This window comes from Bos mutus, chromosome 28 (assembly GCF_027580195.1).
Source record: "Bos mutus isolate GX-2022 chromosome 28, NWIPB_WYAK_1.1, whole genome shotgun sequence".
Classification (NCBI taxonomy): Eukaryota; Metazoa; Chordata; class Mammalia; order Artiodactyla; family Bovidae; genus Bos; species Bos mutus.
The window spans coordinates 36,455,845-36,483,437 of NC_091644.1; the positions used below are offsets into that span (position 1 = coordinate 36,455,845).

Genomic DNA, 27,593 nt, shown 5'->3' on the forward strand with positions numbered 1-27,593 from the left:
TCCTCGTGTTTCTTAAGCACCATTTACACGTCAGTGTACTCCCAGACACATGCTGTGTTTGTCCACAGACCATTCCTTTGAGTTAGAGCAGTGTATTATCCTGTTGTATACACATCTCTGGCCTAGGACTTCGTGGAATAACGTGCATCAGCATGGGGCAGTGATGTGTGGAGGTTTGAAGTTTTCAAGCTGTCCTAGTGATGGATCACCATTTCGCAAGCTGATTATTACACTGGAATTTCAGTGGATAAAACAGACCGAAGCAGAATTCTATTAATAGATTTATTGGTTGAAATTCACAACATTTAGTTTTTTGGAAGTAATGGAAACAATGAGGCTCTTCCAGTGTACCCCTACATTTTAAATTGTAGGTTCTTACAAAGTTTCTGCATTAGATTTATTGTAACATGTTTTGATTGTACCAGATCAGGAAAATCCTGATTGAACATAGGCAGTTACAAATGTTTTTTAAACATCTCACTTTGCTGTATCCAGATATTCTTTAAATTACCCCAAACCAGAAAGAGGACTAAGATGGCTTTTGTTTCAGAGTGAATGACTAACAAAGCAAACAGCTGCTTGGGTTCCTTGTCACAGACAAGACATGTAAGCAGCACTCCAATCTTTAAGTTCCAAAACTAGGACATTTATGACACAGTCAGTGTCTTCTAGTCAGGCTGAGGAGCCTGCGGCCCCTCACCTCTCCACATGGTGACCCCAGTCGGGGTTGAGGGCAGGAGTCCTGCCTGCAGTGGCTGGGGACACACGCCCGCCAGGTGGGCATCAGCCAGGCCAGCCAGCAGCTCCAGTGCAGTCACATTTGATGACACACTCCAATTTGCATGTGGCTTTTTTTTTACTGTTTTTAAGGAAAATGTTATTTTAAAAAAAAAGCATTCAAATGAAAGGCCTGCAGTACTAGAACACAGATTGAAAGGCTGTGACTTACAAGGTTGCCCATGTTATAAAACAGATCTCAAACTGTTAAATGAACTGGTATGCTAAGATGAAGCTTGAATGGAGACAGTGAAATAACAGTTTAAGATTCAGAGCATGTCTCAAGTTAGATCATAAATTAACAGAGCTATAATAGTTCTTTGGTTTTTAAAAAATGATTCTTCATCTTTTCAGGTTCGATTTGCTGCTCTGATAACTGTGTTAGCACTGGCTGAAAAACTGAGAGAGAATTATATCGTCTTGTTACCAGAATCCATTCCGTTCTTAGCTGAATTGATGGAAGGTAATTCCCAAACTTCTAAGAAGTAATTAAACCTCTGTAGGAATGTGCCTAGTGGGAACGCGCGTTTGGAGAAACTGATGAGCTCTTGGCTCCAGCCCTTTGCCTGGAGGCTGAGCTCCTGTTTTGAGTGGGGTGGAGGGAACAGTTAGAAAGCAAACACCTCCTCCTCATTTGAGATTTGTTTACAGCATAATCCTTACTGTCTTTACCTTTGTGTTTTTTGCTGACAGTACAGACTATAATGTTGTTTTGCTTTAACCTCATACATGACTATGATTGAATATTTTGGCCCATAGATGCAGGGTTATGATGTCAAAACATCCAGTGCCACTAAGGATACAGTGGAGTAGCACTGTTAATGCCCAGCACTTACTCTCTACTCTGTGTGGATGAGCTCATTAATCTTCACCAGGCACATGCCCTTATCCCCTCTTTTTTTTTTTTAATAAAGGAAAAAACTAGAGGCTCTAACAGGATTAACTAATCTGATAACAAGTGTGACAGGTGGAACTGGGGTTGAAGTTCAGGTTTGTGCAGCTCTGCACACAGAGCAGAGTGAGCATGGTGCTACCATGCAGCCCAGGAAGTAGTACAGATACGAGCAGGGGTGGCGGAGGCAAGGACTGATGCTTTCACGCTGGCGTTCACTGCACATCCCAGCCAGGTGCCTGTGCCTTTGTTCCCCCGCCGCGGCGGGGCTGTGTGAATGACTAAACAGAGCAGCATTGCGAGGTGTCTGGAATGTTCATTTGTGCACCACTGTTTGGGGTCTTTGTCCGCTTCGTCTAAGACGGTAAGAAGGGGAGGCAGGCAGGAAGGAGAAAGGCAGGAGGGACTTCAGGATGGCTTCCGCCTCAGCACTGTGCTCACTTCTCTCCTGACTCAGGGACTCGCAGCGAGAGCAGGATGTGCAGACCAGGCTGACGAGAACCGAGGCAGGAAGACTGACCTGATTTTTTTTTTTAGATGAATGTGAAGAGGTAGAGCGCCAGTGCCAGAAGACCATCCAGCAGCTGGAGACCATCCTGGGAGAGCCTCTCCAGGGCTACTTCTGAAACTCTGGGTTTGGGTATTTCGTACTCTGGTCAGAGATCAGACTGCTCTTTCATGTCTTTATTCTGGGTGTTCAGGACCATATTACTTTTGGTGCCTTAACCCTACTTGGACTTCTTTACAAAATTCCCTCCTGATCTATGCGACCACAGAAGCCTTTCCTGCCAGTTGTACAGAATCTACAGAGAGTAAATGATACGTGGTATTTTTATACAGACTGCTGTGTTTGTTTCAGCATTGACTATGTGCGTAGTGTGTGCTCAGTTGCTCAGTCTTTGGGACCCTTTGGACTGTAGCTCGTCAGGCTTCTCTTTCCATGGGATTCTTCAGGCGAGAATACTGGAGTGGGTTGCCATTTTCTCCTGCAAGGGATCTCCCCGAGCCTGGGGATCAAACCCCAGTCTCCTGCATCGCAGGTGGATTCTTTTACCGATAAACCATCGGGGAAGCCCCAGCACCTATTACAGTCTCTCTTGATTGATGTTACTGTCACTACATACATGTTTAATGTTAGCATTCAAAGCTAACCTGCATTTGGACTATAAAACCTGAATGTTCATGGTAAAGGAATAGCTTTTGCATGGTATCCATGTCAGGGATTTCACTCAAAGCAGCTCTTTACTTTAAGAAAATGACAATTAGCACCCAACAAGAATGCTTTCAGCCCTGAAGCCACTGGATTTTGACTTTTCGTTCTGGGTGGATAACACTTCAGTCTTACTTTTTGTGTGTGCCCCACAGAGCAGGTCGTTCTGGAATGCATCTTCTACTCTGGACTGTCCTTTATCCTTCAGTCTCTTGGGGGTAGGGTGGGGTGGTAGAGGCAATAGACTGTTTACAGAACCACCACACCCAATGATCCTACAAATAGCCAGGGCCTTGAAACACTCGGTGGCAAGAAGGAGCCCCTCCAGTTAGATGTGCTCACATTTCCATTGGCAGTTAACCAAGAATTGAGGAATAAAGTAAATAAAAGAATTTTTTCAAAGCTTTAAAGTTCTCTCTATACCATGTCATGGTGAAGCTAGAAAGTGAACACTCAAGCAGAATTAAATCTGCCTTTATTTTGTTTAAGACATTAATTGATGCCTTTTAAATTTTTAAGGCATCTAAGAACTGTTCCATAGCTTTGTTAAAGTCTGAAAGCCCTTGATCTAATTTGATATAGAAATTTAGTGTGGAATTGTGACAAGCAGAAGGCTGGTTTGCGTCTGGAGACAGAGCTTGCTAGGAGTGCGTATTTCTCTTTAAGAAATGTCACAACAGGATTTATTAATAAATGGTAACAGCTTATTTTCTACAAATGATCTTAAGATTTTATATTTATCAAAGAACTCTTAGTACTGTCCACATAAAAGGAAAACGTACTGTGGTTAAGAATAAAAGAAAACAAGGTAAGGGGGCTTTTCTTTTTTTTCTAAGTGGTCCACAGTTTCTGCCATCTGCCAGGCCCTCTGATGTTCTTTTCTGAAGGAAAAAAATAACCCTGGGGAGTCTAGACCCTTCTTGCCTTGTACAGCTTTCCCAACATCCCCACCTCCACTATTTTTTTTTTTTTTGAGTTTGGTGAGACTCCACATAATAAATTAACATGAAAAGATGGAAAAGAATTAAGTGCTAAAAGCGTCCACACTGAGTACCTTTAGGAGTAAGATTGGTAATAGTATTTTCTGCAATATATGGATACAAATAATATCTAACCACAAACTGTTATGAAAATATCCCCAAATCCTGGCAGAATTCAGCCCAGCAATTTAACATGATAAAATGATGCGACTGATTCAGCTTTCTCCCTCCCCCACTCACAAACCTCTGAAATTCCCTGTAACAAGATCTGACCTGTAAGAATTCTACAAAGAACTTCTGCCAAACTTGCTTCAAAGAATAATAGACAAAAATTACAGAAATGCAACAGTTTAACTTGCTGATACAGGTCCTGATTTTAATCACTAAAAGCAGAACAACGTTTTGATCTCCGTCACTAACGATGACGGACCCGTCTTCAGACGGCGGAGGCAGTGCTGGTCGCGCTGACCAGCGGCAGAATGCCAGCGCCTCTCCACTTGACTGGTCTCGGCTGCTGCAGTTTACTGATGGGGCCTGCTTTATAAACAGCCATTAAATCTGATCTTGACACTGCTTTGTTACCCACAGACATTTTACAGATTGAGACCGTCTCTTGTCTACCTTACACTCTCTGTAGAGTATGTGCATAGGAGACCTCTGGCTCACTCGAAACTCCAATATTCTAAAATATGCATTTACTGGTACAGAAATCAGTGGCCTTGAGACTGATGTCAAGTTAATTTCAACACCATTTGGTTCAGTTTTGCTTTGCTTTTTGCCTTTATCATTGTGCTGCGTTTAGAGTTCAAAGTGTTAATCATTTGGTAATGCTTCCAACTCGCAGAGCTAGATATTTATCATGCTAAAGAAAATCTCCAGACATAAATCAACATCAAACCTCCCAATTATGGGATACAATCAAACCCTGAGCCAGCACTGGAGGAAGTGTCACCTATAAATTTGTGCCCTTAGGAGACTTAATAGAATAATCCTTCTAAGTCCCTGGTGAGTCCAGTGCGTGAAGGAGCAACAGTGGCCCAGAGCTTGGCAGAACAGGGAATGTACGCGCCCCACTCTGTATCCCTGGCTCCCAGCACACGTGGAAAGATAAATGCTCAGTGCAGGCTGGCTTTCTCTGTTGCAGTGGGCACTTCCTAAATACTTGCTGAATGCAAAGTAGGTTTACAAGAGGCAGTCAAGGTGCAGAGGAGAGCAGGAAAGCCCATTATAGTAATGGCTGTGACTACTGTGGCGTCAGTCTTCTCACTCGGCTCGGCAAGTCGCGCAGCAGGGACTGAGGACACCCAGCGGGACTTAAGGACTTTAACAATGTATAGAAAGCATGTCGGGATAGAGGCATTTTACCAAGGCCAGTGTTACCGAGGTCATGCTGTATTTCAGCATTTACAGCCCTCGTGTCAGCTACCAGCTCCGCACTTCCAGTAAGTGGATGTCGCCGTTGATCTCCAGCGTGTCGACTTTACTCAGCTCCTTAAACCTGTGCTTGTACTCCAGGCTGTGGACACCGTTCACCGCGACTTTGAATTCTCTGGCGTCACAGTAAATTATCATCTGGAAGGAAAGCACACACGAGGGTTCCCCAGGCTTTAGAAGGTTTTGTGTCTTGCACACAGAGTGTTAAAAAGTACACCATTTAGTTCTTCTCCCAGCCTGCCAGCGCTGACACCCTGCCACGGTTTCTAAGCTCTGACGAACGCGTATCTGGTGGTGGCACTTTCTGCCTTGTCCCACTCAGGGAAGTGGCTCTCACGTGCCTGGAACCTCACCATGGCCTGAGGCCCGCTGGTCGCTCGGTCCCCCGCTCCTGCCCCGCATGCACCCACTCCTGCCCCGGCTCTCAGTGAAGTGGGAAGTCGCCTTCCTCAAGACACATGGGAACTCAGTTGAAGGAGAGAGAGCTGCTTCTTGCCATGGGCTAGGAACCCAGGGGCTTCGGTCCTCACTTCTCTGCCTCAAACTTGGGTTTGGGGCAGCTCAGAAAATACTAAATCCCAGAGGGTTAGGGTAGCTGGAGGGGACTGCACAGCTGCCTGGTGACTCTGATTCCCACCCCGACTCAGCACACTGTTTCTGTAACGCTGGTCAAAGCTCCTTGTTCTATGAACCTCTGCATTCTGGCAGAGATGCAGTTCAGAGTCATCACTGGTGTTAGCCCTTCAGAGTTAACAGAAGAATCTGCAGTCCTTTTAAATTTCTTGTCCACCTCAACCTATTCCCTGCTACCATCCCCCATGCCAGTCCAGCCACTCACTCCACCCCGTCTCCACCCTCACTGAACAGCCCAGCAGGGCGAGTCCACGGCTCTCCCCTCGCGCCCTGCCTCTGCCCCAGAGGCAGACAGAGGCACAAAGTCTGGATCCTCAAAGCAGCAAACTGAGTGTCTTTTTTCTTTTGATACAACTAGTAGAAATGACTGCTGGGGGAGATTAGTAAGGGGGAAATTCCATGGATAACAGCAGTAACTGACACAGATGAAGGCAGAAGGGTGATGTAGAGAACTGGGGGAGCTATCCGTGACTGGGGGTCCTGTGCCCACAACGGTGGAAACCCCAGTTTGAACCAGGCAGAAAGACTTCTCTGGTGAACATTTAACAATCTCCACAGAACAGAGGACACACCACCCCAACAAGCTCAGAAGGGAAAACAGGCTGGTGTTAGGCAGACACTGTGAAGAGTTTCTATGGGACATCAGAGCAAGTGGAGAGCCAGCATGTTAACAATGGGAGATAAGTGGCCCACAGCCTGCTGGACACGGTACTGTGCCAACTGAATTTATAAAAAACAAGAGCTCACAGATGAAGTTAAAGAACCGAAAGACATTTTTAAAATGAAAAAAATTAGCCCCACGAAAAACCACAATGATCCAACATGACGTCAATTACCCTTCCTGAAGTAGAAGACCAGGAAAAGACTATTTAAGAGAATTTATTATTGTCCTCTTTCATACTAATGCAGTACTCGCAAACTTGGGGCTCAAACAGGTCAAAAAAGAAGACACCAGTTCCCAGTCATCAAACACAATCCTCGACCTTCTTCCAGAGCGTCCACCGCTCCTTCAGGGAACCCACGTCACCCACACGCCGACACCTGCCAAGTGAGCAACCCTGGGGCGGCGCTTCCCACCTCCAGCGACTTGTCCATACGTCCGCAACATCTGAAAAATGCAGTGTACCCACATCCTTCTGAATCCCAAACCAGTATCCATCACTTTCAGGAGCCTGTGCTTGGCTCATTTCTGTCTGTTACTCCACACACACCAGGGCATGCCTTAGACTGGAACTTATTAATAAAACTAGTGTCAAATTGCCACCTTTTATTCAGCCTGATGTTCATGCTTTCAGCAACTCTGAGGAGTCTGGCAAGCTCCAATTGTCTAGAGCACGTGACAATTTAAAATGCGGAGGCATGACCGAAATCAGTGACCCTCAGCGACCACATGAGGAGTCAGTCACGTGAGCTAGTGAGGGTACCCAGCCGACCACGTGGCATCCGACACATCGAGGAGACTGGGCTCAGCAGCCTGGAAGCACACCTGGGGAAAGGCTGTGCTGTGATACTCCACCTCTGGGGGCTCAGGACTACACGCCTTCAAGTCCTGGTGGTCTAAATGTGTCTTTCTCTGAAGGCACACAAGCAGGATCGCTTTAGAAAGTGCTGCCACCTCAGCTGCATGTCACCAAGGCGACAGGGCAAGGAGTCTCGGCTCCCATGTCCTCGTGGTCACTTAGGGTTCAACATGTTACTCAGCCCTGAGACCAGGTTCCTGTTAAAATTCCTATTAACTAATAGGGGCTACACAGAAACTGTCATCATGAAAACAAACATTGGATAATTCCAGTGTAAATAATGTGGCACTCGACTGGCTTGGCCGTTTGTGCTGATTACCTATGTTACAAAATGGCATTCAAAATAACAGTCTCCAGCTAAACAAAACCACACACAAGCTCCACATATTAAGCTGTACTTGATTTAAATAGTGAAAGTCACTCAGTCGTGTCCGACTTTTTTTGGCCCCATGGACTATCAGTCCATGGAATTTTCCAGGCCAGAATACTGGAGTGGTTAGCCTGTCCCTTTTCCAGGGGATCTTTCCAACCCAGGGATTGAACCCAGGTCTCACACATTGCAGAAGGATTCTTTACCAGCTCAGCCACCAGGGAATCCCAAGAAGACAAGAGTGGGTAGCCTATCCCTTCTCCAATGCATCTTCCCGACCCAGGAATTGAACTAGGGTCTCCTGCATTGCAGGTGGAGTCTTACCAACTGAGCTATGAGGGAAGCCCAGGATGGACAATTTATCCTACCCCTACCCCCAGGATTCTTTTTCCTGTACTGTTTTCAAAGAAGATAATCATCTCACCTCAAAGTACATCCCAGGACTAAAAGGGAAACAGGTAATATTTCTCTCTTCTTCTCCCCAGGCCTCCTGAAGAAAAGAATTTCTTACAAATGCTTTCACATTCAGGCGTGGGTTCAAGTGGAGAGCAATATCCTTGGATTTTCCTGACAGCAGATCAACAGTAAAGCTTTTGAGAGAATTAAAGAAAAAATTAATTAGCCAAGGAAAAGAGAGGGGTGCCGTTTTAACAATAAGGATTAAACTCAAAGACCCAGGAATGCCACCGAAGGTGATGTTTAAAATTGTGAGTCAGTATACCATTGGTATGTTATTTGCAAAATGAAAATATGGAAAGCTTAAAAATCAGTGTTTATAGATCCGACTGGGAAAAAATTACTGGGTTAGAATAAGTGACCCGAAGGATCACATCTGTCACTGGAATAGGGTCCCTCCAAAGCAGAAGCTCTCTCAACATTTACAAGTATTCTGTTCTTCAAAGGGTACTGTGTGTGCTCAGTCGCGTCCGACTCTTTGTAACCCCTTGGACTGCAGCCCGCCAGGCTCCTCTGTCCATGGGATTCTCCAGGCAAGAATACTGGAGCAAGTTGCCGTTTCCTTTTGCAGGGAATCTTCCCAACCCAGGGACTGAGCCTGAGCCTTGTGCTGCCGGCACTGGCAGGCGGGTTCTTTACCACTAGTGCAACCTGGGAAAATAGCTCGCACTTCAAACTTTCAGAACTCTGCACATCTCTGGAAAAGATTATAAGAGTAGGAATTTGTAAGTCCATGACAAGAAGAGTCCTGACAGAACTGATCTGCTCTCGTAGGCTGCCCTGCAGTTCAAGGCGAGGGCGTGCCTTGTGGACAAAAAGCCACCCTCCTGTCTAGCCACAAAAAGCCTAGGGCTCTGCCACCAACTTTGTCCTTAGCAGTCTAACTGCCTCTGGCTTTAACCGTCTTATTTTTCAAATGAAGCTTATGACGCTAGCCCAACTTGCACCTCACGAGACTGCCGTGACAGGGTAAGAGATGCACAGCCGCATCCGCACTTTCAAGGTCACTTAACGGTACTGACCCTTTGGCGTTTGTATTTACTTCTCCTTTTATGACGACGGTCCGTCCAGGGCCCATGGAGGAGTTCAACCTTGCTACGAACGGCAGAGTCTGCAAAGAAACCCCAGTCAGTGCCAGGCAACCTCAGAAAGAGATCTTGTGGGAGAACTGCCTGAAGACACCGGGACATGTTTAAAGGCCGTGACCCTGTGACCCCCGTGAAGGGACAGATGAGTCTGCCTTGGTCCCACGGGGGTCCCCGGCCGTCAGCACTGTGCCGGCTCCCAGCAGACTCTCCATGAGGCTGTTTCAGACCATGAAGTGAACGGATGTGGGGAGGGCCCTGAGCCTCCGAGTGACACTCCCTCTGAGAAGTCACCTCAGCTGGGGTCTGGCGTGTGCTCTGTGTCCAGCCTGGAGGGGAGGCGGCCGAGGCCGGGGCAGTTACAAAAACACACTCGGGGCTCAGGGACCTGCTCTCCGTCCATGACACACAATGCCAGCGCCAAGTGGCTGCTTCGGGCTTGGACTGAGGGTGGAGATTACACATCCAGCTAACTAACACTTAACTCGTTACACAGAATTAGGAAAATTTTGGCTCTTCAAACCTTTGACAAACAGTTGGTAGGTAGTATTTTGGCGCAAGTCAAAGTGTGATTGGCCGGCGAACCTTTGCTCTTGGTGTAGACAGTTCTGGGGACGATTTTAGAAATGTCTCCTCTATTACTAGGCTGTAGGGAAACAGTTCTGCAGTAAGGTATGGAATAAGTGAAGCTGTCTTCCAAGGTTTAAACTTCATTTCCTGGACACTCTTATAAAAAGGTTCCACATGTTATATAGCAAAAATACTTACAAGCTGTGACCCGCCAGACTTTTGTACCTATTGAAAAAGAAAGACAAAAGGAGAATGTGTGACAGGCAAGAAATAAACGGTATAACATGAGCAATCAGATGTTCCTGGCTGTACGACTCAGAGCCTGGGACAGCAGGGCCTGCCCAGCACTGGGCAGGGGACATGTAGGTGCCAGTGCCTTCTGAACACATGCAGGGAGCTGCAGATTGCCACGCAGGCTGCGGACAGTCTGCCTGTCCAGTTCATCGTCTGAATTCTGTAACCTCCACCGTGAGCTAAGCATTTTCCAAAGGCCACACACGGGGTCAAACATGTTTTACTTCTTTCCAGGGTGCTCCCCAGATGCTGAGATTAGAGTCTGCTTATGAACGTGCTGAGATCAGTTAAGACCTCACTTTTCTCCACTAATAACAGCTAAAAGGTCTGAACTGCACTTGTTTCCATGGGGAACAAGTGGAAACGTGGAAGTTGTTTACTGATGCATTGGTTGTGCTCACTAGGTATAAACACCTCCTGCCAGCCCTACTCGGCAGTTAAGAAAGTTTTTTGTACATGAGATTGGTGGGGAGTGGTCAGATCAGAGTTTAAACAGCAAAACTTAATGCAACCGGCACCCTGAAGTATATGCCTCAATTTTCAACTTCCAGCATATTATTAAAAATGTAAGTTTTCACATTAAAAACATGTTTTCATATTAAAAATATAAGTGTTCATATTAAAAATGTAAGTTTTCATATTAAAAACATAACTTAAAAAAAACTCAGCCTGCCTGCCACCAAATTTACATGGCAACTAAAAAAGACATTTTTAGACATTTTTAAACTTTAAGAGATTTAATATTTACATTTTCTTTACTTATCCCTGTTGGTTCCAGAGTAGATCCTTGGGTACTTCCTAAATCCTGAAAAAAAGTTCAGATTAATGTTTAACATCCATCAGAATTGTAAATATAATCTTCTTGACATATCAAAAAAATCATAAATGGTACTAAACATGGAAAATATGCAAATATCCAAAAAGGCAGGAACATTAGCATCCTTCTCCTACTACCAAACTGACAAAAGCTACAGAGGTAAGAACAAGTGTGAAGACTGAGCGAATGAATCAGTCTCGAGACTGTAATTTGTTTTACTGTTTGTGGAGGGCAGGTTAGCAATTTCAACTGGACATCCCACTGCTGGGAAACAGTTTTAGAGAGAACTACTCCACGGTACTCCCACGTCAAGGAAATATACCCCCACTCCAGCTATAAAAGGTTGGTTGGTTGTTTCATGGTTATCACTTTGGGTTTTTTGTTAGAACCATGCTAGATTTGAGATCTACAGGCAATAAAGCTCTAGTCAATGATTAGCATTCTACTAGTCCGAATATTTTGGAGAAGGCAATGGCACCCCACTCCAGTACTCTTGCCTGGAAAATCCCGTGGACGGAGGAGCCTGGTAGGCTGTAGTCCATGGGGTCGCTAAGAGTCGGACACGACTGAGCGACTTCACTTTCCCTTTTCACTTTCATGCGTTGGAGAAGGAAATGGCAACCCACTCCACTGTTCTTGCCTGGAGAATCCCAGGGACAAAGGAGCCTGGTGGGCTGCCGTCTATGGGGTCGCACAGAGTCAGACATGACTGAAGCGACTTAGCAGCAGCAGCAGTCCGAATATTTACTTCTAAGAAATTAACACACTAGTGAGGGATATATTTACACTGTTTTCATCTCAACAGATGATGTTAGTTAAAGATGTTTCCTACCATTTCATCAGAAAATGTCACCAAAGAAGACCCCCAGACCACCCTCCCCCCCGCCCCCTATGGAAGGGCTCTCACCGAGCTGAAGCTGAAGCCCACAGAGTGAATGATGACTTTGCCGTAAATGCCCAGCGTGTCGATCCTCTCTGGGCTGATCCTGTGGGCATACAGCAGGGTATGCCTTCCATTGACAGCCACCTGAACAAACAGAAGACAACAGCCCCCTCCAATAAAGCAGTTAATAAATGAATTTTATTAATTTATCCAAGTTTAAATCTGCTGACTCAGATTTATTTTGAGACTTTTTCCCACAGGTCTCCCCATGACACGTCTGACCAAACTGTGATGAAAGCAACCACAGCAGACAGCACGCTTAACTTCCTCTGAGTTCTTCCTCTGACTGAGCACCAGGGACACTCTCTCCAGATGGATCACACATCGGTGAACACACGACCACATCCCCGTGTGTAGCAGGCCTGTACATGAGACACCCTGGGTGCCCATGAGCCCTGGCAGAGACCTGCCCCACGACCTCATCACCCTGCTGTCCTGAGGACCAGACTCTGGAGACCACCCCGCACAAGGTAGGTGCTCCACACACATTTGGGTAATTTGCTGAATGAATGAACCCAGGCAAATGACCCAAGTTCTCTGAAATTCCTATCTGTGAGCAGGAAGCATGCGCCCTCCAGACGCTGCTGTTGGGAGGAGATGACCCCGTCCCTCTCATGAGACTCCAGCCCAGTGCCTGACCGAGAGGGCACCAGTGCTCCGGGCTCCTTCTTCCTCCCTCCCAGATGCCAATACACGTGTACGGAGTGTCAGGAAGACACGCAGAACACAGTATGGTCTCAGACCTCAGGGAGCTGCAAATCCCAATGGAAGGCAAAAGAAAGGCAGGAAAAAAAACCAAAGCACAACAGTACAGACAGGCGTTAAAAAAAAATGATACAGACGCAAGGACTCCAACAGCCAGAAGAGGGAGGGGTGGGGGGAGGGGGAGGTTTTGGGGAGGAGGGATGGTGGGAGCAGGCTCTGAAGGTCAGAGGGGTCTGCACCTCGGGTGGAATGTTTCCCTCTGTGCCGTCAAGTCTCTGCTCTGGGAGGCTCCACAGGCTGGAGCAGCCTCGGGACCACATTCCACCTCTGCACACACTAGGGATAAAGTGCTCAGCAGTCCTGACGATACGTGGGCTTTCTAAGATCTCCTCTGGTTAGAATCTCTGGATCCTACGGGACGAGGCAGCACAGGACGGAACTGAACAACCCCCCTGGCCCCGACTCCAACGACAGGATCCCGTGTCTGTCAGTTCAGACTCCCCCACACTCAGGGTTCTAGTGCCTGCAGTTAACTCTCCATCATCAGTGTAAGCCTGAGCCAGTTCAGAACGAACTCAGTCCTGCAAGGAGAACAATCCAGCAAAGATCCAGTCACACTGGACCTGCATGGTGACATGAGCAGGGACACAGGAACCAGGCTGTGCCCACCTCAAGGGAAGGTACCCGCCGTGCCCTACTTCTGAGGAGAGTTATAAAGCCAAACCCTTCCTCTGGATTTAGGAGATGTATGGGCGAGTTCACGTGTGTGAAGGGCTTCCCTCATGCTCACTGTCATGAGTGAGGAGTCAACCTCCACCTTCCAAAACCTGCCTGGAACTTCTCTTTCAGGACCATGATCACGATCTCGAATGACTTCTCTTTCTTGAAAGGCATGTCGTAGGTGATCTCCTCCCAGCCCCACTTCTCATTTCTCAGAGTGTTGCAGACAACGCAGTTGGCCCTTTTGAAGCGTGGATTGAAATGGAAGGCCACATCCGCTCGGGGTTTCACACTGCTGCCACACTGCAGGTCCACCTGGAACCTGTGGAGGGAAGAGACGGGCCACGTGGGGACTCAGGAAGGCGGCCGCGTGGAAACCCAGGCCTGCTGACCCCCGTCCACTCCGCTGCTCACCCACCAGGGGGCCGGAACGGCCCAGAATAAGCACCTAATTTCCCAGCCTCCCTGCAGGAGGGCTGGCCCAGGAGTCCCAAGCTCTGCCAACGGGGTGGAAGGGAAGAATTCACGGAAAACTACAGGAAACAGCCTCAACAGTCAGTTGACATCTGTCTTCTGTCCACCCCAAATCTTCCCCCCCAAAACCACATATGGACCCAGGCAGCTACAGAAACAACCTGAGGACCAGAGCCGCAGCTTCCAGGAACCGTGAGAAAGAAGACATCACCCTGGGACAGCGGGTGCGAGCAGGAAGGGGGTCCCGCCTCTGCCAGCTCAATGGCACGGCCTTCAGCCGTCTGGGCTGTCCCCTTTAGACGTCACATTCGCCTCTTATTTAAACCACTGTTACTCGGGCGTCAGTCATACAGAGCCAAGTCCAACTCCAGCTGATACTGCTCATCCAGACTTTGTGCCCAAGGCAAGCATTAGATAAAACCACCTGGACAGGTCTGAAGAGATGCTGTGCGAAAGTTACACTGTAACTAGGCCACGTCCTTGTCATCTGACCACAATTCCCTCCACTAGCTGTGTTTCTAATTCTGCACACTAAAGTCAGACTCACAGCAATAAAAAAATCCAAATCACCTGTATTTCAGTTTTTCATTCCAGGTTCCTCAGCACCTTGGCCAAGGCTGCTGTAAAAGCAAAATCAGCCTCAAGTACCCAGATGGTCTCTCCTACATTATTTGCTGTTGTCCCACAATCACAAAGATGCACTATACTTGTGTTCTCATCTAACACAATGACTTTACCTGTCCGAGTCACTAGGAACATGCCCACGTAGTACAATCAATGTTCCCGGCTCCAACTGCTCAGAAATGGTCCCAACATAGGGGATTACCTAGGAAAAATAATTTTAACAAATGGTCACTTACAAAATCAAAGGACTACACTCTTAAAGGCTGCACATGAATTTGCTCAGACCCTAGCATTTTTCCAAGTCCTCAACATTCAAACAGCTGAGCAGGAACAACGTAGCTTAGAGACAGCAGGACACCTGCAAACCACTCTGGATTCTTTAGAAATAGACACATACTATTTCCAGTACTTTTTATCTGGCTGGAGTGTGTGTTCATGCTCAGTGTGTCTGCCTCTTTGTGGCCCCATGGACTGTAGCCCACCAGGCTTTGTGTCCATGGGTTTCTCCAGACAAGAATACTGGAGTGGGTTGCCATTTCCTCCTCCAGGGATCTTCCCAACCCAGGGACTGAACCCACGTCTCTTGAGTCTCCTGCCTTGGCAGGCGGATTCTTTACCACTTGAGCCACCTGGGAATATCTGGCAAAGGGTTGTATGAAATGCCACACCTTGCCCCTCTGTTTTTCCTAAGGTTCCAGGGATGATCCCAACATGATGTAGGCCAGGCCAGGCCCTACTCTAGCGCTGAAGAAGACAATGACAAGCACGCACTGCCTGCAGAGAGCACTCCACTAAGCCGCTCCACCATACCTGGGACTGGGTGCCTTACCTTACCCACTGGGCTTCCACACCGCACCCCCCATGGGAACCAGAGACCTGCACGGTCAGAAGGATGCACTCAGGGTGCCTGTGGGTCTCTCAAGACATGGCATCTGCAGACCTCGCCTGGTCCAGGGTGCAGGCCTGGGCCCTGACAGGGGTTCCCACACAGGATTCGGGTCTCCCACCTGCCCCTTCCTCACCTGGAACCCAGCATTTTTGTCTGGGGCCTGACACATGATCAGATCTTCTCACTCCCCTCCCCTGGATGGCTCCACCATCCTCCCTGACCACTGGTTATGTGGCTGCATCTCCTGCACCCCAACCACATCCCACTTCCATCTGCAGCCTCTGACCGACCGAGACAAGCAGGCCAGACACCAGCATACCAGCATACCAAGCTCACCTGGGTTATGACATCTATGCTAAAATTGATCAAGGTAGCTTTGACTGTCAAGAAGTAAGAAATGAAACAAAAGAGGCCATATAATCCCATCTCAAACACAATCTTCTGTGTGAAGCTTTTTCCAGACTCCCTGGGCCAACTGAGTCAGCCCCCTCTGAGGGTCATCATGGTACTCATTACTCTGTTCCTGTGCAAACATATGCCTAGATTTTGAGCTGCATGGGGCAGGACCTAGCCATCATCTTTACACCCCCAGGACAGAGGTCAGGCGATGATCAACAATCACTTGGTGAATGAATGAGCTCTCACCATTCTGGAAACTGGGTTCTGACAGGCGTGGCAACTAAACAGCTGCTGAACAGAGTGTTGCTGCCTTAAGCAGTAGCACAAGAAATCACCAAAGCCAGTGACCATCTGGTGTCACAGCCATTGCTGGGGGCAGCGTGGGGGAGATGAACGGGGCATCAAACCAGAAAAGGAAAAATATAACAGATGTGTAGAGCATGGCCACAGCCACACATCAGACTGGATGGTTTCTGTGTATAGAGAACGTGGAAGTCTCTTGGCCACAGGCAAGAATAAACAGCAGCATCTTTCATGATGTATATCTTTTAATAAAATGAGAACCGTTTTTGTAACTTCAATTTTTTTTTATATTTTCAACTTATATTTTGGCTTCCCAGGTGGCTCAGTGGTAAAGAATCCACCTGCCAATGCAGGAGACACAAGAGATGCAGGTATGATCCCTGGGTCCAGAAGATTCCCTGGAGTAGGAAATGGCAACCTACCTCAGTATTCTTGCCTGGAGAATACAGAGGAGCCTGACAGGCTACAGTCCAAAAAGTTGGACATGACTAGCAACTGAGCACAACTTATATTTATGCAGAATATTTAATAACACAGAACTGTTAGTGAAATAATTATCACTGAGAAAGTAGCCTACAAAACTCCATACAGTGTGGTCTCAACCAAGTTAATAATAAACATCAAAAAGGAAAGAGAAAACACTAAAGAAGTAAGCCAAAACTGTTACAACACTTTTCTTGAGGAATGAGATTTTAATTTTCTTCTTTATATATTTGTATATTTTCCAGATTTATATAATAAGCATTTATAATGTTTATTACCACAAATTTTTTATTGTATCAGTCTGAGAAACAACTGTGCTATAAATTTGGGCCATTTGCTGTTTGTTTTCCATATTAATGCTTTCTACTTAGGAATGCACCCTAATTTATATTAATACCACTGCTGCTGCTGCTCTGTCATGTCTGACTCCTTGTGACCCCATGGACTGTAGCCTGCCAGGCTCCACTCTGTCCATGGGATTTTCCAGGCAAGAATACTGGAGTGGGTTGCCATTTCCTCCTCCAGGGGATCTTCCCGACCCAGGAAATGAACCAGGGTCTCCTGCATTGCAGGCGGATTCTTTACCTGCTGAGCCATCAGCAATACTCAACTTTTTTGGACCATATGAAGGAAACAAAAGCCCCTCAGCCCACTTACTCCCTCACAAATAGGCTCCTGTGGAAAGGGAGAAGGGTGCTGTTTTCAAGGCAATTCCAAGCTTTGAGGCTTTGATGTTTCACAAATAATTTACATAAAACAATACAACACAGACCTGAACACACTGGAGACAGTGTCATAAACTTAAGCCTTAGTCAGGTTTGGCATTAACCTGCCTGAACATCCAGCGGATTCATACTGCTTTGCCTTTTATGTCATTCATCAGATGTCTGCTCTACACCAGGGCTGGGTCAGGCAGCCTGCAGCTGGAAAGAAGTATGAGTTCCGTCCATCCAGGAGGAGCTGATGATACAGCTGGGAAGAAGTCAGATACCCTCCAAAAGATGATTAGTGGAAACGTGACACTCTGTACAGCTGTTCGAATCAGAACCTCCTTCCAGCTGGGAAACCCTCTATCTTATGAACATGAGCACTCATCCAAACTGTGATGAAGGCATACGATGCAGATCTGTCCATCAGCACCTCCAGTTCAGACTCTAAGCTGGACGTCATGACAAGCAGCAGCCAGAATCCTGCAGTGCTCACTTGGGCCGAGGGGGGCAGCAGAGGCGCCGGCGGCACCGCCAGGGCACAGAGGACGGTTGGTCCGCTGCGGGCAACAGCCCTGAGCCCGGTTTGGGCTGCTGTCTATGATGACATCGGTGACAAGCCTGGTTCTTTGGTCCAGCCTGCTGACATCACTTAATAAATTCCTCTTCTGCTCAAATTAGCAGCTGGCTTCTGTTTTTGCAACTACCAGCCCTGGCCAAGTCCACATCTTCCCAAAAACGGGGCCGGAAGGAAGTGTTGAATAAATGCTTCAGAAAAATATAGAGAGAGCTGTAACTGAGGTGGCCACAGCTGATGAATGAGGTATGATGTGACCTGGGGAAAAAGTATAGTTAGGCAGAAAGGAGAAGGAAGCCAGCTCAGGTAGAAATGTCCAGCTACGAAGGCAGAGAGGCAGGGAAAGACAAAACTTATCCGGGAGACAGTAAACAGTAAGGGAGCAGCTAAAGACAGAGTTAGAGGTGGACTTTAGACTAACAAGACAAAAGTGGGATTGGGAACAACAATCCAGTGGGCCGGGGAATATCGGGGAGGCCGCCTGGCAGCAAGTAAGCCTGGCATAGAGAGATAAGAGCCTGATCCACGCTGATGGCAGCAGACGCTGAGGGGGTGGGGGTGGGAGAAGATAAACACTGAGCTATATCAAAGAAAACTGTCTACGTGGGGCCCCCACCTAAAATGGTAAAACTGTGGAAGAAACAAATTTCAGAAGGAAGATGACGACTTTAGCTGTGAATACCCTTAGTGTGAAAGGTTGGCAAGACATCTAAGGGGAAATACACTGAAAGGAGTGGGAGACTCAGGACCAACATTAAGGGAATGGCCAAGACTCAGCAGTCAGAGAAGAGATGATGACTTAATGAAATGAGAGGTACTAGACAAACTGAGAGAGGAAGTCAGGAGCGAAGTCTCAATGGTGGTCAGTTACGGGCTGTGCGGTGTCAACACAGCAGACCTGGCTGCTGGCTTTGAAAGGCTTCCTTCCAAGAAACGTGAATTTAGGGAGAGCACTCACCACCCTAACTGAGAAGGGGGGGTTACCCACCTCAACTGTTTGTGCAAACATGATTTATGCTGAACACCTGCTTTCCTGCTGGGAGTCTGGAGTTTTGGTACCTGCTAGGCAGATGCTACGGAGAAGGCAATGGCACCCCACTCCAGTACTCTTGCCTGGAAAATCCCATGGATGGAGGAGCCTGGTAGGCTGCAGTCCATGGGGTCGCTGAGAGTAGGAAACAACTGAGTGACTTCCCTTTCACTTTTCACGTTCATGCACTGGAGAAGGAAATGGCAACCCACTCCGGTGTTCTTGCCTGGAGAATCCCAGGGACGGGGGAGCCTGATGGGCTGCCGTCTATGGGGTCGCACAGAGTCGGACACGACTGACACGACTTAGCAGCAGCAGCAGCAGGCAGATGCTATCTACACAACATCTCTCAATAGAGACCCCAGGTGGTGAGTCTCTAATGAGCTTCCCTAGGAGAGAATCTCTCACACGGTCACAGCTAGCTGCTGGGAGATTTAACTCCATCCCCTGTGGCAGCACTGGCAGGATACCCTTGAAATCCTGTTCTGATCCCCTGGACTTGGCCCCGTGTGCCTCTCCCCTTTGTGGTTCTTGCTCTCCATCCTTTCACTGGGACACATCACAGCCACGGGCATGACTGAGCTGGTGAATCATTACAACTGAGGGTATGTGGGAGACTTCAATGCAGGGAGTGAGAAAAGAAAGAAGAAAGAAGGATCTGACAGAGCAGGGCAGGCATGTCAAGGAAGTCAATTTCAAAAAGGGGATGTCTCTAACATGGAAAAATAAGGAAGACCTCACTCCTGCCTCCACCAAAAGATAATGAAATGGATATCATACTCTCTGACACAGTGATTCCACTTTTATAGATTTCTCTTGTAAAATACTAGCACATGTACACAAATTTGCACCTCCAAGGATGTACACTACAGCCCTGGAAAATCATAAATAGATCTAGCCCTTTAACAGGGGGCTGGTTAAATAAGTCACAGTACATCCACACAGTGGGCAAATTACGCAGCCACTAAAATAAGTGAGGAAACTCTATGCTGACACCTCCAAAATGTGTTAAATGGAATAAAGCACAGTATAGCACAGCTTATCCAATATGATACATGCATGTAAAGAAACAGTATACAGAAGGCGATACACACAACATATGTTCTCTCTTGGATATTCACATACAGTCTCAGGAAGGATATACAAAAACCTGGTAGAAAAGTTACCTTTAGGGAGGGTAAATGAGCACCAAGGTAGGAGGAAAATTTATGTTTTAATGAAATCCTGAAATACTGCTTGAATTTTAAAAACGTTGTACATATCTTTTCTTTGTATTTTTAACATAATAATAAGGAAAAGTCATTTGAATTTGGGATAAATGAATTTAAAATTTTGAAGACAGATTAACTTCAAACTGTTGGGGGCTTGGCAGCATGGAAGGACACTGAAAGAAATGGACATCCACAAAAGGAGACTGGCTTGGAAAGAAGATGGGAGTTTTGTTTTGAACTCACGGTCCTGAAGGGCTGGCAGGGCATCTAAGTGAGCTGGAGGTCACAGAACGATATACAAACTGCACACATATTCAAAAGGTGATCAGTCAACACAGAAATAGATGAAGCACAGGCTGGAATCAAGATTTCAGGGAGAAATATCAATAACTTCAGATATGCAGATGACACCCTTATGGCAGAAAGTGAAGAGGAACTAAAGAGCCTCTTGATGAAAGTGAAAGAGAAAAGTGAAAAACTCAACATTCAAAAAACAAAGACCACGCATCCGGTCCCATCACTTTATGGCAAACAGACGGGGAAACAACAGAAACAGTGACAGACTTTCTTTTCTTGGGCTCCAAAACCACTGTAGATGGTGACTGCAGCCATGAAAGTAAAAGACACTTGCTCCTTGGAAGAAAGGCTATGACAAATTGAGATAGCATATTAAAAAGCAGAGACATTACTTTGCCAACAAAGGTCCACCTAATCAAAGCTATGGTTTTAGTGGTCATGTATGGATGTGAGAGTTGGACCGTAAAGAAAGCTGAGGGCCAAAGAATTGATGCTTTAGAACTGTGGTGTTAGAGAAGACTCGAGAGTCCCTTGGACAGAAAGGAGATCAAACTGTGTGTCAGTTGTTTAGTTGTGTCCAATTCTTTGTGACCCCATGGACTGTAGCCTGCCGGGCTCCCCTGTCCATGGAATTCTCTCAGCAAGAATACTGTAGTGGGTTGCCATTTCCTTCTCCAGAGGATCTTCCTGACCCAGGGATTGAACCCAGGTTCCCTGTATTGCAGGCAGACTCTTTACCATCTGAGCTATGGAGAAGTCCCTGAGATCAAACCAGTCAATCCTAAAGGAAATCAGTGCTGAGTATTTATTGCAAGGACTGATGCTGAAGCTGAAACTCCAATACTTTGGCCACCTGATACAAACAACTGACTGACTGGAAAAGACCGTGATGCTGGGAAAGCCTGAAGGCAGAAGGGGACGACAGAGGATGAGATGGCTGGATGGCATCACCGACTCGATGGACATGAGTTTGAGCAAGCTTAGGGAGTTGGTGATGGACAGGGAAGCCTGGCGTGCTGCAGTCCATGGGGTCACAAAGAGCTGCACACGACTGAATGAACTGAAAAGACAGCAAAGAAATAAAGAGAGACACTGAAGACGAGAGTGGTAAAAAGACAAGAAAGAAATGAAACTACGGGTAAAAACACAAGAGGGCAGGGAGGAATAAATTAGGAGCTTGGGATTAACATACACACACTACTACTTACAAAATGGATAATCAATAAGGACCTACTATATAGCACAGGGAACTCTACTCGGTACTCTGTGATTAGCTACATGGGAAAAGAATCTGAAAAAGAATGGATATGTGTATATTTGTAACTGAATCACTGTGCTATACACCTGAAACTAACACAACCCTGTAAATCACCAATATGCCAATATCAACTTGGAATTTCAAAAAATTAGGATTCAGAAAAAAAAGATCAAAATGCAGAGTCATGGTGCAGAAATCAATAGAGCAGAAATCGACTGTCTCAGGAAGGAAGTTAGCAAAAGAACAAGGGAACAAATAGGAAGGATCTTCAGAGATTTTTAAAAAGACATTTTTATCGTTTTGTGTTTTAAGGTTAAACTGCAAGGTAGAAAGGGAGGTCCTTAGAATACTAAGGAAAAAAGAATCAATGTGGAAGTAAGGTTCCTAAGGAAATTGGAATCATGAGCTTTTCAGGGTGGGATTAATATTAGCAAATGGCTTGTTAACTAAAAGCGAGAACCAAATGGATTAATTTCTAAATAACTTCTCAACTCACACCTGATCACATCCTAAGACCTCTATAAACAACAATAATAAAATATTTAAGCAGATTATTGAGTTGCCAAACAAGAGATTTCACTGAAGGAACTTCTGGTATGAAGATACTGTCTTCCAAATTAGTCACTCAATTTGAGTGGAAAGAAAAGTGAGCCGAACTTTCTTAAGTCTTGGAATTCTATCAACTGAACTTGTCGATGAAATATACTAAATAGGAAAAAAATTATACAGGCCAGTTATACAACTGACTTAATCTTTTCCAAGAGTGAATATGAACAGAATTTGTCTACCATAATTTTTAAATATATTTTAAGTCATTTTTATTGAACTGATTTTAATTATACTGTTTTAGCTGGTGACAGCTGCCCCAAACCAAGACAAAGCCCTTGTGAAGGCTACTCGACATCCTCAAGGCAATCCAGTTTGCTTCCGTATTTGGAATATATTGTTGAAATAGTTATACTTTTGAAATTATACAATCAAGCAAACCATGCAGACAAGTGTGGTGGCCAAAATGTTCATTTGGGTTTCTCCACAACATGACGGAAAAACCTGAATGAACTTTTGGGCCAAACCAATATATTATTCAAAAAGACATTATGCATTAAAAAATAATTTTGAAAGAAGCTTCAGTTTTATAATTGACACATTCTGTACTTCATGCTCTCAAAATAAGAAATGCCTTAAAACTAACTCTATGTTTCTTTACTGATGTGAATGAATAGAATTCGTATCAGTAGGAACTGAAATTTAACATATAAGAGACAATACACGTGGACCAAAATGTTAGAAATGTAAAGAGATAAAAATAGAAAGATGGCAGTTCTGTCTTCACAAGCTTAATGAAGAGTATAGCAGAAACTCCATAAACACTTGCCAGTTGAGTGAACTGATCACTAAGGAAATACCCAGAATGCAGGAAGATATCTACTCTGGAAACATGCTGTCATGAACCATTCTCAGAACGGCACCAGGAGTCCTGAATGCAGCATCTGTTCCAAGTGCCCTGTCCTCAGGTAATGAAACGTCAGCTGATTTTTGTTTCAACTCTGCAGTTGACGGTGCTAACCCCAGAAACCACAGCAAACATCAGTGTGCTAGTATCAAGACAGGCGAAGATCTCAGGTTATAAAACTGTTTTCTAAATAACACTCAAATAAGGTGTCTCTGTGATGCAGGGCAGAGCTGAACATTAACCCGACCATCCACCTCTCCTGGCTTGAGCAAGGGTTACATTTCGGTTCCCCTTGACAGGGAGAATATTTCTTTTTTTCTTTCAATCTCTGCAGAAAGTTAAGTCTACAACTTTGAGATGTTTTTAATCCTTGAGATGCACAAAATCTTTTAAAATGTCTAGCTGACTTCAAGTTCAGCAAGTGTTCCTTAAAAACTACTTAAGTAGTTTTTAAACCTACTAGAAATGAAGGCTATTTCTTCCAAAACTGACTTTGCTTTATATGGTGGTTGTACCTCATTCTTACACAATGACAGTAAACGTTAGGGGGAAAAAAAGAGCTAGAGCTACAAAGAAAATAACAAAAAACTGAACTCACTTACACTAATAAGACTGGCTGAAGGCCTTACTTGAAGGACTCTTACCAGGAGTCTCCTACAGAGGGTTTACCAAAAAAAAAAAAAAAAAAAAAAAACAAAAGCAAACCAAACAAGCAGCAACTCTGTCTTGGATGTAAATTCAAGATTCAGTTTCGGACATATAGAAACTAGACATTTCTAAAGATTCTCCCACCACAGGAACTGAAACCAGTTCATTACTGAAATTCTAGCAATTACATTCATGGGTTCCTGAACTGGCCTGAGGTTCACACAAGACTATTAGTTTTTCTCCTTCTCCAGCTCACCACTGGCTTTGAACATTCCCCTGCTCAAGTAACAAGCAGGATTTGAAAGGCAGAGGGAAAGCTGAGAAATGAACTTCTCACGAACAGGTCTAGTTAAAAAAAGAAAATGAAAACGTGTACAGAAAGAAATCCATTCCCTCTGGAAATTACATCTTATGATGGTCTAAGCCTTCTTCCCACCACGATCAGAGTGGTTTTCCCATCGCTCTTCCTCCATGTTCTTTATTCACAGCATGTCTCATCACCCCGTACAGCTGACCTTTGAACTACACAGGTTTGAACTGCGCAGGTCTGAATCCACTTACACTTGGATTTTTTTTTTTTTTTTTTCAGTAAATACGTACTATCTATTGGCGATTGGCTGAATTCCCAGATGCCGAATTGTGGGTACTGAGAGGAGAGCTGAATATTGAATTTAAGCATCTGTGGGGCTGCAAGGGCTGGAAATGGCTTTGAGTCAGCACCCACTGCAGTTCCATCACATAGCAGCTGCTCCATTTATGTTTACTGAACTTCACTTCTGCCCCACCCAACCCTGCAATGAGTAATTATTTGTTGTTGTTCATTCGCTAAGTCGTGTCCTGATTCTTTACACTGCAGCATGCCAGGCTCCTCTGTCCTCCACTATCTCCCAGGTAATAATTGGGTTGGCCAAAAACTTCATTTGAGTTTTCCCGTAAGATGTTATTGAAAAACCTGAACTAACTTTCCAGCCAATCTGATATTACTCTTTGGACTTGCTCTCAACACTGCCACAGGCAAAAAGTGATTGTGGAGATCAGTTACCGGGTTATAGATGACATTCTGCAGATTGTTTAAGGACAACATCATTCTCTTCCACCTTATTGTTGACTGGGCTCTCTTCCAGGTATGGTCTAAGATTTTAAATACGTTTCACTTAAAGAATTCCCAGATTGAAGCCGAGGCACGTGCCCTATGTAAAATCAAAAGAGAGGGAAAGAAAAATAAGCATACACCATTTTTCTTCATATTATAACTCTTTTAAAATATATCAATTATTTTACTGATATTTATCAAATAACAGGATGCTATTACAACCAAAGATCTGACTCCAACTCTTATCAAATGTACTCTACTAAATAATTTTGTATTATGAGGACAGGACATATTAAATTTAAAAAATATATCTGTAGAACATTTCTAACTTGGAAACTTTATTAGAAATACTTATTACTGGGAGTTCCCAGTGGCTAGTGGCTTTTACTGCTGTGGCCCAGGTTCAATCCCTGGTCAAGGAACTGGGATCCCACAAGCTGTGCAGCACAGCCAAAAAAAAAAAACAAAAACGAAAACTTATTATTAAAATACTAAACCAAATGGTGGGAAATACCCCTATAAATCATCAGAGATATTCACTTAAACTTTCTCATCTGTACAATGAGAATAATAATAGTGTTCACCTCACAGGTTTATTCTACGGATTAAATGAATAAATAAAACAATGGAATAGCACATGCTTTAGAAGTTTTATACATTGTTATTAGTAGAAGGGAATGCTCTTCCTCCTCCAAATTAAACAAGTTGAAAGAAAAAAAAAATCCAGTGCCTCAAATATTAACTTCCCTGTGGCTTAGAAAAAAAGTGGGGTGTGGAGGATCAGCAACAGTTTTCAAGATAAAAGGACCCATCAGTACTACATTTAACAGCTCCAGGGAAGACCTGAAGACAAAGAACTAAAAGAGAAACAAAACTAAAGCTTCTGACATTTTACTTCCACTAATTCTATCATTATTCCAAAGGGCAATACACACTGATCACATCTATCACTTTGAATCTATTAAGAAAAAAACCTGCATTTCCAACGCTGGATGTAACAAACTGAGTGGTTATGTTAAATCACAGCAAGAGGGATTTTGTAGGTGAAATTACAGTTACAAATCAGCTGATGTCAAGACAAGGAGATTGTCCTCCATTATCTAGTGCTGCTGCTGCTGCTGCTGCTAAGTCGCTTCAGTCGTGTCCGACTCTGTGCAACCCCATAGACTGCAGCCCACCAGGCTCCCCCGACCCTGGGATTCTCCAGGCAAGAATACTGGAGTGGGTTGCCATTTCCTTCTCCAACACATGAAAGTGGAAAGTGAAAGTGAAGTCACTCAGTCGTGTCCCACTCTTAGCGATCCCATGGACTGCAGCCCACCAGGCTCCTCCGTCCATGGGATTTTCCAGGCAAGAGTACTGGAGTGGGGTGCCATTGCCTTCTCAGATTATCTAGTGGGCCCCATGTAATTACATGAGCCCTTAATAAAGAAGGAAGCCAAAGAGATGTGGTAGAAAAAGAAATCAGAGATGTGAAGCATGAGAATTCAACACATGATTGCTGGCATTTGAGAGGGAGTGTAGGTGGGCACACAAGGAAACTGTAAGAAAGAAACTCCGAAAACAAACTCAAGTATCCTGGAAGTGGGCTATTCCCGAGAGAATAGAGCCCAAACTGCAAACACCCGCACTTATCTTGTGACACCCTAATCACCTAACTTAGCTAGTAACACTCATCCTGGTCCCTCTAATTTCTGATCAAAGAGCTGTAAGAAATAAGCGGGTGTAATCAAAACATCAAGTTTTATGCCCTAAATATATACAATTTCTGTTTGTCACATATACCCCAATAAAGTTGGCAAAAAAAAAAAAAAAAAAACTGTATCCTTCTTGGCTTATAAATGTGACCGCAATCTATTAACTTGCTACGTTAGTCAAAAATCTCAAAACTTTTTGTTTTGCACCATCAAACTCGGAAAGTATCAAGACGACCAAAAAAGAAAGGATACAGAGTTTCCACGGCCACATTCAGAATTTTCTTGCGACCAGAGAGTGATCCAATTTAAGCCATAGGCCCGTGTGAAACCAATCATTCCCGGAAACATCCACAGGCACGAGTCCTGCTCTAATTAATTAACACTTGGTTCGCATCCCAAGAAGCCATCATGATGCTGAAGCAGTTAAAGGACTTGCGTTTCCCTAACGTTTAATCCTACAGTCAATGACTCTGCATCTCACAAAAAGAGTGTTCAGAGTCCGGGAGGACCAAGGAGGTCTGCCATTCAACTTGAAGAGCCCGTCATTTAAAACACTGGGAAGGAAACGACCGCGATCCCACCGAGTGAAGGCGGCGCTCGGCCCCAGGCAGGGAGGTCAATGGTGCGAAGGCAGCCCCGAAGGAGGGGGTGGTCAGCAGCGGGGCCAGCGCCGGGGGCCCCGGGGCCGCGACCCGGGACCGCGACTCATCCCTGCGGCGCCGCGCGCCGGGCAGTGCCCGCCGCCAGCCGGATCCTCCGCGGTGACAACACGCGAGACGGGGAGACGGGAGCCAGCCCCACCTTCTGACTCTGATGCAGGGCCAAAAACGCCCGGCCCCCTGCTCGGCCGGCGCACCCACCGCGGCGACAGCCCCCGGACGACTCACCCCGGGACTGGCGTCTCAGCGCTGAGCGTTGGAAGCTGTCGGTCCGCAGCGGCGCGTCGTCCGCGTTCCCGGCCGGGCGCGCGCGGGCGGCGACCGGAAGCGAGAGGAGTCAATCCGCCGCCACTTCCCGCTTCGAGCGCCCCGGGCGTCGCCGTCG

At 45.7% G+C, this 27,593-nt stretch overlaps 2 protein-coding genes and 1 long non-coding RNA gene across 4 annotated transcripts in view; 2 read left to right on the plus strand and 1 right to left on the minus strand.

The window, feature by feature from the left end:
- The window catches only part of HEATR1 (HEAT repeat containing 1), a 50,528-nt gene extending 48,183 nt beyond the window's left edge, over positions 1-2,345 (plus strand). The window contains 2 exon segments of the mRNA XM_070364751.1: positions 1,132-1,240; positions 2,207-2,345. Coding sequence (XP_070220852.1) covers positions 1,132-1,240; positions 2,207-2,295 — 198 coding nt within the window. The 3' untranslated portion in view covers positions 2,296-2,345.
- LGALS8 (galectin 8) lies at positions 269-27,593 on the minus strand. Of its 2 annotated transcripts, XM_070364753.1 has the most exons (11): positions 27,437-27,593; positions 24,802-24,949; positions 14,618-14,706; positions 13,518-13,728; positions 11,946-12,065; positions 10,970-11,026; positions 10,126-10,152; positions 9,881-10,003; positions 9,295-9,383; positions 8,241-8,406; positions 269-5,431 (listed from the first exon to the last, which is right to left on the minus strand). In XM_070364753.1, the coding sequence occupies exons 2-11, from the start codon at positions 24,844-24,846 to the stop codon at positions 5,282-5,284; spliced, it is 1,077 nt and encodes a 358-aa protein (XP_070220854.1). In that variant the 5' UTR covers positions 24,847-24,949; positions 27,437-27,593; the 3' UTR covers positions 269-5,281. The 2 variants fall into 2 exon arrangements, with proteins under 2 accessions (XP_070220854.1, XP_070220853.1); XM_070364752.1 differs by lacking the exon at positions 9,881-10,003 and having other exon boundaries at positions 27,437-27,592.
- LOC138986114 (uncharacterized) lies at positions 8,394-18,100 on the plus strand. The gene is made up of 3 exons (XR_011463010.1): positions 8,394-8,523; positions 12,182-12,451; positions 17,462-18,100. It is a non-coding gene; the product is annotated as an uncharacterized lncRNA (long non-coding RNA).